The sequence below is a fragment of the Musa acuminata genome, chromosome BXJ1-6, assembly GCF_036884655.1.
Source record: "Musa acuminata AAA Group cultivar baxijiao chromosome BXJ1-6, Cavendish_Baxijiao_AAA, whole genome shotgun sequence".
NCBI classification, from domain to species: Eukaryota; Viridiplantae; Streptophyta; class Magnoliopsida; order Zingiberales; family Musaceae; genus Musa; species Musa acuminata.
Genome location: NC_088332.1, coordinates 6,060,173 through 6,072,589, shown reverse-complemented (window position 1 = coordinate 6,072,589; position 12,417 = coordinate 6,060,173). Strand labels below are relative to the sequence as shown.

Here is a 12,417-nt window from a genome sequence, read left to right as displayed (position 1 = left end):
CGAGTAGCCCTCACCTCTCACCACCGCTCTCTTCATCCACAACAATCACTCGCAACCCCAACGATGCCATCGTCTGTCACCACCAATCAAAATATTAAAATTATCTTTTTATCCTTTGTTTTCGTGTTTCCATTGATAAATCCGATAATATTATGATAAATAAACTTAAATATTTTATTTTAGTAAGATATCGGTATAACTTCTTAAAATATAACAATCAAAATACTAAAATTAATTAACTAGAGCAAATAATCAATAATTAGCCCCCAAATAACATAGTCAAATCTCTCTACCTGTTGCAGCTATGAGCCTTGGGAAATGAACGCACAATGACCAGATACGGAATCTTAGACGATGGTGATAACATTTTAGTCTGATTAACTAATACAGTTGGAAGTTAGGTTTGTGATATGACACTGCATTCATATACAAGGATAATGACATAACATGGCAGAAACAGAAACAGAAACAAATCATTCAAAAGCTACATTACTTGAAACCAGTAGAAGGGGTAGTTGTTGATGAAAAGCTACGAGAATACAACTCGAAGCAAACAGCCAAAAACTGGGGTTTCTCGTAGGTTACAACAGTCGCATGAATCGATAAACAAAATCCCACTCGCACGGGCGTTAATAATTATAGCTGCCAATAAATAAACAAATGTTAGGTTACACAGTGGAATATGCTAACTGTTGTTACAGAGAAGTGCCTTCCGTGCCACATTAAACATTCTGCTACAGCCATGCAAGTGCCTGATCTCGAGAAAAGCCATGGTTGTGTCAAGTACTGTCACTAGTGGGTGATCCATTTGAACTTAACGGAAACCCCTTCCTCTTCCTCGTCCTCGTCCTCCCCAACCCCTTCCGGCCCTTCCGCTTCTCCTACCACCCTGAGATAAACCATCTAATGCTCTGTTAACAAGCTGGTTTTGCATGATTCCCTCGCCTCGAGCCTTCTTGTTGACTGCAGTGCTTGCGCTCGACCCGTTGAGAGAAGCTGTGTTTCTCTTACCCCTGTATGTCAAGTGCCCAAGAGAGTCTTTAGGAAGAAAAGGGGGCAGGAAAAACAAGAACAGCAGTACAACGAAGGGATGCCTTTGACACACCCTGCAGCAGCTGTTGAAGCTAGTGATTGTTTCACTGGTTCCTTCCAGGATAGGTTGATTTTGCCATCTCCGATAAATGAAGGTGCTTTCGCATGTAATGGCTGATAAAGAGTATGGGAGCATCAAGTTATGTTAAGTCAAATAATGTCCCTCTCACGAGGAAGAACCATAGACTAACCTGAGTCATTGCCAGTATATTGTTGCAGATGCGCAATGCTGTTGTAGTTTTCTGCTGTTCTGCTTTCTGCATAGTATGAATTGTCGCCCCAAGGTCAAACCAAATACTCCGTTAAAATCGATCAAAGTCAGCAGAAAGGGGGGAACTCACAATCTTAGACTTAGCCTCTTCAGTCTTTGCAGCAGCCATTGCTTTGTTGTGATCAGCCATCCCTTGGGTTAATTTCTTCATGGCATTCCTCACAACTTCCTCTGTAGAGCTCAGTCTGCCCCACCAAGCCAATGTTGTCATTAGCATGTATAACTTTACCATAAACAACAGAAGAAATAGAGATCCTATTCTGCATGACAATATCAAAATACATAGCCTTCCAATAAGTATAAGCTGAAAGTTTAGTAATTTAGGACTTAAAATCATGCTACTTGCAGTCTCTTAAAAATGCATAAACCACACTGCTGCTCTAGTATTAGGGATATGAGTTCTTTTGGAAATGCATAATAAACCAAACATTTCTTGCCACCAACAGGAACAATTTCCTTCCAGTCAGGATCTGCGAGAACAATTAAGATTAATGACATCTCAACTCTTACTGTCAATGGAGAGTTCAAACTTTTGGAAGAAGCAGAGAGAAAGGCGATAAAGGTCAATCATCTTCAGATAATTACCCATGAGAGAATCTATGGAGAAAAACATATATCTCGTATCTGATATTCAGGAACTAGGAAGGGAAGAAGCAACAATCAGCAATTTATTTATAAAAAAAACTTTAATACTGCAGTCTTTAAGCAATATTATATGTGAAGTTGTATGACCGTAACCAACATAATCAAAGCCCCCCTTGTGATGATGTTTGGACCTGGATGGATGCCTGATGTTCATGGGATTCCCTCGTCTCACAACACCTACTGTTTCTTGAGGGACACTATAATCTCTCTCTATAAATTAGACTCTTATTTGGAAGCCTGCCTAAGGTAAATTGTCCACTTATGAATTTTAAGGGACAAACACCAAATCCCTCGTGATAACCGTTGTGCCAGGTACAGAATGACACTCAAAGCTTGTGATAATATCTTCTTGAGATGCCTAATTCAAAGGATCTGGGATCATTTACACAATTATCTTCAAATCTCTCTTGATCTATCTGATGTCTAAATACAACGGCTGGATTCTTAAAGGAGATAATCTAGTCATGGACAGAAACAATGTGCAGTCACCCTTATAGCTGTCATTATATGGACTATATGGAAATCTATAAATCAGGCCCAATTCTCCTGAATCTGGTTCAATGAGGTATATGTCTTTCCATGCTAACTGACTACTGACAGTAAGCCACTTACCGAAGGGAGAGAAAAAGTCCATAGTGAGGCTTTCAAGTAGTTCCCTTGTGACCCGTGCTCGTTTGACCTGAAACTCCAATGGATCATTACCAACCAGGATGAAATTGGAGGGGAGGGCCTAATCAGATAAACTAACAAAAAGCCTCGTTTTGCAGGGATGGTAAATAGGATATTCACTTCTGTTCTGTAAGCAGAGGCATGGACTTCAGAGGAAAGCTAAATCAGGGCAAGATAAGAGGAAATCAGATATCCAGGTAGAGAGGCAGACTCAGTTCAAGTCTGACTCTCATTAACAACCATAAAGTTCAATTGAGGCTTAGAAATATTTTTGACATCACCTTTTGTAATTTGGAAGCTTTTGAAATGCATAGGATACATACGACTGCAAGGAATCAAACATGGTACCGACTGGTTGGCCGACTAGGGCATAAATCATACAGATGACATTTTGTGGCCATGATCATACCGCAGAACCAGCAAACATTATGGACTCAGGCTATTAGAACTTATCTACCTAATTATCCAACTTAATGAAATGATTTCCCTTTTTCAAAAAGAAGGTACCTAATGGTATAACTCACCTCTCAGTGAAATCTTTATAATTCTCCGAAAAATCCTCTCCAAGCCTGTCTGATGGTTGGCCAGTCACAATCTTGTACCCACAAAGGCTATTTGTAGAATTTGGAGTCTGCATAACACAGATATCAGAAAACGCAAGAATCTGCAAGCCAAGTCAAAAACGGTAACAGCAGAAGCCTGTCTAATAACCTTATGTGCTAAATGGTGAAATGAGTACAGTGAGCATTCAAGATAATTATATTTAGGCTCCTCTGTCCTTCTCCGTGACATGTACTTCTGCAAACAACAAAAACAAAAGATCAAAGACCAAAAATTCATGAGAAGGTAGTCGCTGAAGATGTGAAAAAACAAGCTAATAACAGATGAATGACAACATAACAGTCATCCATATAGAAACAAGATCCAATGTTTAGCAAGAAAATAGCATGCAGGGGGTAGCGATGCAAGTATAACAAAATATTTGCAAAGCAGTGTAGGAACTATTATTCCTTTAAAAGAGAAATAAAACTAGTCCTTTGTGCTTTCTTGGAACTACTGGTGCAAAATTTTGTACCTTTAAAAGTGTAACAATAGATGGAAGAAGCTGACGTGATTCCTGGGCAGCTGCATAAGGTGAACTTCCAGCAAGATTCTTGAGCAAATCTAACTTCCTCTCTTCAGGTAGCTGAGAAGACCGGAGGATCAGTGCACCATCAGAAGGGCAATGTAACATTATACAGCATAGGTATGGATGGTCAACTCCAAAACACACCAAGTAGGTAAAAGTAACCCTAAAAACTATAAACAAATATCAACAGCCATATGATACACGCAAAATGATGTGCTTAACTCAAGATAAAATCACATGCATATGCAATCATACAACACATCCATGCAGAGTATGCTGAACAATTAACTCTAATAAACTAAGCATGTAAGAAAGCAATTAAATATTTTGTTTTAGTGTCCAAGAGCTCCAGCATGAAACTACCTACACAGATGTAAGTTATAAAACATTTTAAAGGAGAAAATTGTAATATTCTTTACTCAACAACATCCATTAAGGTTAAAAAAATAGGGAGAATATCCAGCTACCATGATCTAAAAGATAACCACAAAGGAATCATCACAGTCAGCAAAATAAAAAAGGTACCTTATCAAATACAGGCAATATGTGTTTGTTGATGTAGTTGAGAAACTTGCTGCTTGAAGCACCTCTCTGATACAATAAAATATCTTCATATCTGGTGAAATCTTTTAGTTGCCATAAAATGACAAAAACTTAAGCATAACCCTGTCACTTACAGCAAAAAATGGAAGAGCCATGCACATGCATGAAATCAACCTATCTATATGATCAATGTCTTCAACCTGAAGCAGTAGAAAAAAACATTGGCCAGTGAAGTCTGAAAATTCAATGCTGGATTTAGCAAAATTATGGATTTCTAAAGGAAAATTAAACAACAATGCTTGAAAGACTAGCCAATAAATCTGAAACACAAGAAAATGTCAGATGCTTTTTTTTCTTCCAAGAAAAAAAACTCAAATTAAATCAAATGGAAAAATTCTCAGACTAGTAATATCACTGTAACTTTTCACATAAGCGATACTAAATAATTTCTAAATGTTCAGTAAAAATAAAATATGAATCCAGAGTTTAATGTGCATGATAACCAAAGATGAAAAACCCTGAACCAAAAAGACTCAGACTCAAGAAACAAAGGGAATTTTTTTATTTTTTGCCACTTAATGTTTCAACACCTCAAAGGAGACAAACTTTAAACAGTTTGATAATCTAGTTTCCTTTTGAGTCAATAGATATGTCAACAAAATCAGGCACATGAAGCTAAAGATTGCCATAAATGATGAAATGGCAATGGTCCTCGAATCTGGCTTTGAATTATGGTAATGCTTCACAGATAATTTATCACTTAAAAACATCAGCCTAATATGCAGAAGACAAAAACACTTTTTGCACAACTCTTGGAGCCAAACATATACTGATAGGACAAAGCACCTATATGCAAATTGATCCTAGTGGCTCCAACTGCGCAGAATTAGGCTGTTTGTGAATAACACCTTAAATGCCAGCATTTATCCCCATACCAGAATTAATGCATGTGGACCATTTAAAAAACACAATGCAGTAGTTCATGGTACTTTGATAAGAAAATGCCTGATAAATGATATGTTGAGTATGGCTGGTTCACAGGCTACCAGTACATTATTGGACTAGTATTGTACTGTCTATATAGTGTGAAATTTTAAACTATGCTTTTGAGAGGATTGACAACTGAGTTTTTCATCTACATATTTGGACATGAAGAACATAGTGGTTTAATAAGTTGACCTGTTGAAATCTCATATCTTCTTTGGTAACATTTCTGCGTAAAATGTTTTATAAGGACATATGTAATACAGTAGAAGAATCAAACATTAGCCAATGTTCACAAGCTTGGACGGTTGATACATTTGGGTCTCTTTCAAGGGCTTGTGATTCAAATCCAATTGTGGCGCATTGAGCCTGTTCCCTCCTCTCCTAGGTGATGAATGACTAGCCTGTATGGGGCTTGTTTGTGCCATATGCACAACAAAGAAAAATGTAAATTTGAATATTTTCCAAATAAATTTCTGAGGTAAATATGCGATGAACTTAAAGGTGAAATGGAGTAAAGTGCCATGGTCATTAATCTACCTTTTTTATTAATAACATATTTTTCATTCAGGCCAGGCATGTAGTCATATGCATCACAGGGCAGTACATGACATGGAGCAAAAGTAGATAATAAAGTTTTAAATTAAGAATGCATAAAGAATAAGGAGTGACAAGAGATATTTATATAGCTGAAGGCATGGAACTATTGAAATTTTAAGTTACAAACACATACCAAGTATTTAAGTGCTACTTCATATGCAAAATCATAAAAGGAATAAGGAGTTTGGTGAACTACAATACATGATAGGCAACCTGACAAGATGTTACTACAACAAAAAGATATGAAATGCATTACAGCAAGAATTTGTCTTCATAAGCCTCCACTGAAATGGAGGGACACGTATCCTACTATTTCAGAAGGGAAAATTTGTATAACTTGTTCTACTGTGCATCAAGAAGGAAAATATTTGAGTTATATCACATGCACACCCTTGATGCCTATAGTTTTACTCACATTAAATTGTGCATCCAGGTCAGCCTGTCCTTCTACAATTTCAATTAGTTCCTGAATACGTTCTGGAGGTACACCATCACCAAATATGCTAAAACTCCTTAGGAAGTCCATGAATAACTTGAATTCAGCCCCAGTCACATCTTGTAAACTCTGGATACCAAATACAAAAAATCATGAAATGACAAATTGCCTACCAGACATCCAAAATATACCATAACTTCTAGGCCAAAGAAAAATCAAATACTATCCAACAAAATAAGATAAAATACCTACCTTTTTCACCAAGTCGGTTACATGTCTTTCCATTTCCTCTTGTGGCTTTAATAGTTCAGCTTTGAGAGGAAACACCTGATAAGGCACCTTTTAGATTCAGAGTAAAAAAAATCTTCAATAGAAAAATAAGAAGATTAATGCAAGATTACCTTATCCTTAAGAAAACAAATGACCTTTTCACGAACATTCTCCATTCCTATCTCAACATGCTTAAACAAAGCTGTCAAAGAAGCTGAAAAACCAGAACCATCAATCAGGCACATGAAGCATAACATTAAAGGACCAACCACACAAAAATTCCTTCTCAAGAAGCCCTATTTTTGTTAAAGTACATAGATGACAAGTTCATTACTTTCAGGAAATAAATAAATAAATAACTAGTACAGTAAAATGCATTTCCTCTAACTAAATCAGTGCTGCAAGATGCTTGTGCAAAATCGGGCAAGCGCTACTTGACAACCTACAGTATCAAATAGGTATATCTGTGCAGCTGCCAACGGCAAACAAGTACAACTTTCTACAACAGTTCCTAATTTTTCATAAAAACAAGAACATGAATGACCTCCTTTTAGCTACCATTGGCTGCATTCCTATCACACACAAACCAAAAAAATTAACTTAACAAAAGCGGTTTACTCATAGAGATATTAAATGACAAAGATAAATATACCACCAGGTCTATTTAACAAAAGCAGTTTTCTTGTAGAAATATCAAATGATAAAGATAAATATACCACCAGGTATACTATTACCATGCTGGTCTTACCAATCATCGAAACTGGTATCGTTCTAGTACTTAAGCCTCGGGTCAAACACGGCCTACTGGTGTCTATAAGTGCAATTCAAGAGAGGAGACCAAACACTTTGCGATTATGAGTTACAAAAACCATCTAGTTTCGGAAAAGATTCCAAACAACAATTATTAATTTCCAGTTCTTATTTTGAAAACTTAAAAAGTTTGTTTTCAAGTTTCTTAATACCAAAATTCATTGTTCTTTTTCTTTTTAAATGTCAAGTTTCGTGTTGCTTGGTTTATCAGTAAGTTCAAGAGACCTAAGTGAACATTTTTCCAACCATCTACCAGTCTGCACCGACTTGCAGAGCATAAATCTGCATGCCGAAACAATTTTGAGTTAAATTCCGATAAAAAAAAGAGGAAAAAGCTAACTATATAAGAAGATGTCAAATGCATAGTATGTTAAACATCTGAAGACGAATGAATCCATCTAGGGTATTGCAAAGATAACCACCATTACCAAAAAAAATTAAACAAGTATTAACAAAAAGAGTAGCATTGAGTTATGTGCTACTGAACTACATGTTACCACAAAGCTGTTAAACACACATAGAAAGAAGAGATCAGCTTCGTATGGGGATTACCACTAATATTGATCATTTTAGATTACCTTTTATATCCTGTCTTAGAAGAGACATTAGGGCTTTATGCACCGCATCACGCTCCACATTTTCCTCTAAGAAATATAGTGAGCGATTAGAATGAAGAGAAGAATAATGCTTAAACATTTAAAACCATACTCCGGTTTTCAAATATTAATATGTACCATATGTTAAGAGTTGTCCAAGAACATCAACAATTTTAGATACATATTCTGGTGTATCTTTGCAGAGAAGAGGAAGGCCACGAATAGCTTGTACTCTGATCTGTTGGCATATAAAGACAAAAGTAAGCATTTACTGTAGAAAACGCAGGAAAAAATCATCTTCACCATGAAATTGAATGAGAAACAACAGGAATACGGAAATGTAAATGTTACAGCCAACAACTAGTAGCAAGATATGCACAAGTGTAAGTTTCATCATGATCGATCATCGCAAAATATAATCGAAGGAAAGGGTTTCTCTCTATGTCAAAAAATGAGGATGCTACTACAACAAGCTTTAGGGTCCCATCTATTTTGGAGTCAGCTACATGGATTGGCACTTCCTCTGCCATTGAGTTCTATCAAGGGAAACATCACTAGTTGATCTAAGTCATCAAATCTCCTTTTATTTTCCGAATATAAGTTCCTCTTTTGTGCAATAGGGGGTCTAAGGGTGAGAAACTTTATTCACTTATCAAAAGTGAGATACAAACATATAAATTAGTCTTTGTCGATAGGCCGAGACAGAAAAACCAACTAATAACAACCTCCACATAGCTCCCAGTACAAAATGGATTCTCTTAATATCATAAAGATAAAACAAAAGAGAACTCCATGAAATCTATGAAATCTCAAAGTACAATAATACCACCACCAAAACAAACAGCACAGAAACATGAAATCTAGTATTTGTAGCAAGTCCTTGGTAGCACCAGGGGTCAAAAATATTTCATCTCCCATACCTCTATACTCCTTATAACAATGATAGAATCAATAAATTATGTATCTTGAAAAAACCTACAGTTGCATTTCATCCACAAAAACTAGACAGAAGCAGCAAGAAAGCATTGGTGAAATCAAACCCGATGACATGACTTGCTATGAGTTTGAAACTATTTAATCTCCTGTTCAATGATCTATCCAGTTGGATTAATCCTACTAAACCAGCTTTTATCAAATCATGTTTGTTTCTTGAAAGTTGAAGAATAATATGATTTATATTCACAAAACCATTCTGGCAGAAGATACAGAGAGATGGACAAAAATGCCTCTCCTAACTAGGTTGTCTGGGATCAAGAGTCACCTTTGATGGCAAGCCACAAAACAAACACATGCCTGGGAATTCTGTCTTAATGCCAAACCAGATACCTGCATTGTAGTTACACCTGTATCATCCCTAACACCATAGTATAGGGCAGCATTAGGCAACATCCATGGTCTATATATACTGTTTAAATGATCCGGATTTGTTTCCAAGATGGTGGACAACCAAGATTGTTGAGAAATGGATTTAAGTGAAGTTTCAGCCTTTAAAAAGAATCTGGATGCATTGAGAGTATTATATTTGTAATTCACCAACGAAACCTCTAACTAATATTAAAAATAGGTTTGTGGATCTCTCTTCAACAACAATAGACCCACAAACCATAAAGCAATAATATGTGTATAATCAGCCAAAGAAAGCAAGAGACAGGGCTCCTTAGTCTCCAACAATTGGAACCCATATAGCTGAGTTAAAATCACACGCAAAAAAAAAAAAAATTTGTTGTCCCACAAACTAATGCATTAGAAAATCTTGGTTTTCTGTTTAGTGAATCCTAACTTTCTGAAATCCCACTTGCAAGCAGCCAATTCATGGACTTGGTGCTCCTTGCAGTAATGTAATAGTAGAGAAACAATTTTTAAATTCATGGACTGCATGATAAAATCAAATGGGTGGTTCATGAAAATTGTCACTAGCTGAAAAAATGTCAACCTAGAAGTGGTCAAATTCGGTTGGAAGATGGACACATCTGTTCCCATTGACTTGTTCACATGCATAAAATCACTCTTGCCTTAGAAACCTCTCAGACGGTTGAAAGAGGCAATAAGTCAAAAAAAGGTTGATCAGTGCTTCACATGCAATGGTCAGGGACCCAGATAAGATTGTCATAACGGAAAAGGTAAAAAGCTCCTTGACAATTTATCCTCACATATGGACAATAAACACCCTTTGAAGAATTTGCTCCCACATATGGACAATAAACAATCCTGCTGATCAAATTCAATCATTTAAAAAAGTGTAGGTAGCAAGTAAGGAGTCTAATGATCTATATTTTGAGAGCAAAACTTTATGAATCAGACAAGGTCATGATAACAAGGTATGAAGCTAATCTGAGGTAGAGAAATTAGAAAGTGTTAATCATTAGTAGGGAGTTTATAATTTAAATTTAACGTAAACATCTATAACCAGAAGAGATCATGACAATCGGGTATAAAGCTAGTATAAGGCTTGAGATTCAAGGAAAGTTACTAAAACAGGGAATTTGATCATTCAGAAGAGCTAGCAAGCTGCACCTACAAATTGGACAATCATGGAAAGCCCCCGTCTAAGCTGCCGATAATGCAAAATAAGAATCTCCAAACCAAGAAATCAGAGAAAGCAAGTTTTCTATTGTAGGAGTTTTTTGATAGTCAAACTCATTATACAAAATTGCCACAACAGGCAACTTGTGCCTATAGAGGAGGTTGCAAAGCTAGTATAATAACAACAAAGTCATAGACTATAAGTCTCAACTATTTTGGATCGGTTACATGGATCTTTTGCTGTCATTAAGATATAAAAAAATCATATATTTAATTAAGTTTAGAGTATTTAAACTTTTACTTATAGTTTCTATTAAAGTTTTTTTAAATCTTCCTCTATCTCTCCTAAAAGGACTTTAATAAAAACTATAAATAAAGATTGTAAAGCTGGTAGATGGAGAAAAGCAATATTCTCTGATAGAGATAGAACATAGATGAATAGAGTTGACCCAACAGGCATATTATGCAGACAGAGGAAGTTCTAAAGCTAACAGCGGTATAAAAACAACACTATAAAATAGAAATAGAGGACCATGAAGATGAAGAGGAACATTTTTATATTAATCCAAACTCTCAAACTTGAAATTAGAAGGTAAAAGCAAGTAATGTCTTCAAGAAAAATACAGCATATTAAGTGAAAACTTGTAAGGTGATCATAGATCAAGGCAACTACAAAAACATGGTATACCTGGAGGTTGTAGAGAAGCCAAACTTTAAGATTGGAGGCAGAAACACGTGAATTGTAGTTAGTTCATGGCCAAATTAACATAAGGTGTTGCTTGGTACCGTTTTCTTTATAAATGACACACAAAGATCTGATTCCATAAATTTGGTTTCTTTGGAACAAAAATTAACTCTTAACTACCAGACATTATATTGCAAACTAGAAATCAATGGCAGGAAAAGGGCATCATTTTGTCAAAGTGCCACTTCCAAGAACCACCCAGTATTTGCTCCAATGTCCCAAAATTCTATTGCCATAGCATGCAGCAGGCATACAATAGGTTTAACCAAAACTTTCATGCAATGTGGTTTCTGTTACCTTAAAGATGTGTCACTTTCTTCGCGGCAACTAGTAAAACCAAGATATATGTTTTCCGGCTAGTTTTATCAATGGCTTACTTTTGCTTTGTGCTTAAATGGAGAAACCTCACAGAGAATCTTACTTTTGCTAATGAAGTGAAATTAAAAGGGAAAAATATTACAATGGAAACTGACCCCGAGCTCATCTTCCTCGACCAAATCGAACTGCGCCGTCATGGCCTTGCTAGCGAGGGTGGGGAAGGACTTGAAGAACCGCGGGATGAGCTGGGCCGCCAGCTGCTTCGCCTTCACGCTCTGCCCCTTCACCGCCGCTATGATCCCCTCGTAGTCACTCACATGCTGCAAAGACCCAAGGTGCAGAAAAGAAAATAACACAATCAAAGCCACTCCCACGCAAACCCTAAAGTAGAGGACTCCTGATCGAAGGGCAGAGGAAAAGATGGAGAGGAAGGGCAGGCACCTTAGACTTGTCCTTCGCCTCGTTCAGCCGCTCGCCGAACTCGTACAGCTTCTCGACCTCGGCGGCATCGGCAGCGGAATCGGAGGCCATGGCGCCCGGAGAGGAGAGAGGCGATTCTTTCTTCGGCGTGGATGGGTGGAATATTGGATCTCGGAGGCGGAGGAGGATGAGGAGCTGCGGGGGGTGGCCGGAAGAAAGGGGTTCACTCGTTCTTCTGGGGTTTAGAGACAGGCGGCGGCGGAGTTTGCGCTCCGACCCAAGCAAGCGATGATGGTTTTAAGCCGCTTGACAGGGTGGCGGTGAGTAAACCGAGTCGGATAAGGAGGTGACGCGAGCGCGAGCGGG

General features: G+C 37.2%; 1 protein-coding gene across 1 annotated transcript; it reads right to left on the bottom strand.

Annotated features, from left to right (window-relative positions):
* Nucleotides 1-603: 603 nt before the first annotated feature.
* Nucleotides 604-12,360, bottom strand: LOC135675856 (apoptosis inhibitor 5-like protein API5). The gene is made up of 16 exons (XM_065186449.1): nucleotides 12,073-12,360; nucleotides 11,787-11,951; nucleotides 8,184-8,283; nucleotides 8,028-8,093; nucleotides 6,771-6,853; nucleotides 6,622-6,696; nucleotides 6,349-6,498; nucleotides 4,484-4,549; nucleotides 4,332-4,397; nucleotides 3,753-3,863; nucleotides 3,389-3,475; nucleotides 3,202-3,308; nucleotides 1,434-1,548; nucleotides 1,284-1,349; nucleotides 1,106-1,206; nucleotides 604-1,013 (listed from the first exon to the last, which is right to left on the bottom strand). Exons 1-16 carry the CDS (start codon nucleotides 12,160-12,162, stop codon nucleotides 815-817), a joined length of 1,647 nt encoding a protein of 548 aa, XP_065042521.1. The 5' UTR covers nucleotides 12,163-12,360; the 3' UTR covers nucleotides 604-814.
* Between the last annotated feature and the right edge of the window lie 57 nt (nucleotides 12,361-12,417).